At 34.3% G+C, this 1,094-nt stretch overlaps 1 protein-coding gene across 3 annotated transcripts in view; it reads left to right on the top strand.

The window, feature by feature from the left end:
• Window positions 1-1,094, top strand: part of LOC106881713 (putative lipoyltransferase 2, mitochondrial) — a 15,378-nt gene that overhangs the window by 5,335 nt on the left and 8,949 nt on the right. Inside the window, exon 1 of one of the 3 annotated variants that reach the window (XM_014932189.2) lies at window positions 439-551. The exons of 1 other annotated variant lie outside the window; for it this stretch is intronic. In XM_014932189.2, the coding sequence (XP_014787675.1) occupies window positions 492-551 (60 nt within the window). In that variant the 5' untranslated portion in view covers window positions 439-491. Of the gene's footprint in view, window positions 1-438; window positions 571-1,094 lie in introns of those variants that run through there. One more of the 3 variants, XM_014932191.2, reaches the window with a different exon arrangement.

Here is a 1,094-nt window from a genome sequence, read left to right on the forward strand (position 1 = left end):
CGTTAATTTCACGAGCAGGCTGTTCCGTTGATCGGATCAACTGGAACCCTCGACGTCGTAAGCGACGGAGTGCCAACAACAATGGATTGAGGAGATTGGTCTCACAGCTAGAGCATACTGTTGTCACTTTCGGAATTTTATGCGATTAATGCTATATTCAATTTTATTTTTATTTATTCGTAGTTTTGTATACTATGATGTGTCTAAAGTTTCGTCGTTCTGGGGGCTAAGTTTTTTTTTTTTCTTTTTTGTCCGCGTCGCCCTTTTATTGAAGTTAGGTATCTTGAGTCGAAAATGATTTTCTTTTATTCTTTTACTAAACGAAAATAATTTGTCTACGTGTGGTTATTGGTTAACTGCCTTATCTGACGACATAGCATGTTGTACGGAAAAATAAAACTGAAGTTACCTCCCTTACAGTAAGTGTCCGCTTGATTTGACTGTTTAATGTTTTGGTTTTGGTTTTAGGTTTTAAGCTCACGCATGCGTATATGTCCGTTTCCAAACCAAGGCAAATCGAAGCAAAAATAATATTTCTCTGCGATATAATGGTCAGTTGCTGCTATATGTGTAAGCTATTTCACTTCACCTACGCTACTAATGCTCTTGATAAAAGCATGACCACTAAACATTCCCCCATGCATTCATGAATGTGTAGATGAGAAGTGAGCTTAGCTACCTATTCTACAATTCGGTTTCAATCCTCTCTGTGATGCATTTCACTTCATTTGGCGTTACTTCTGCCCTTGTGGAAGTCACGTAATCGCATCACTATTTGTTTTCTACAATACTGATGCTTTGTGTGTCTATGTAAGATAGGAAAATTGCTGGAGGATGATAATTAAATTATCCTCGAGATTCAGTATATTTACACAAAAAAAAAAGTTTTTTTTAAATTTAAACACACATTTTATATATATATATATATATATATATATAGTTTATTAAAAAAAAAACTGCAAAAATATCACAAAAACTGTTACTCAGAGTTTCACATGCTTTTATACATAACTTCTGTTTAATTGTTTCGTTGGTCCAGATGGACTATATGTAATCTGAACCTTTCCCCCCTTATTTTATTTTTTTTTTTTAGG

The sequence above is a fragment of the Octopus bimaculoides genome, chromosome 3 (assembly GCF_001194135.2).
Source record: "Octopus bimaculoides isolate UCB-OBI-ISO-001 chromosome 3, ASM119413v2, whole genome shotgun sequence".
NCBI classification, from domain to species: Eukaryota; Metazoa; Mollusca; class Cephalopoda; order Octopoda; family Octopodidae; genus Octopus; species Octopus bimaculoides.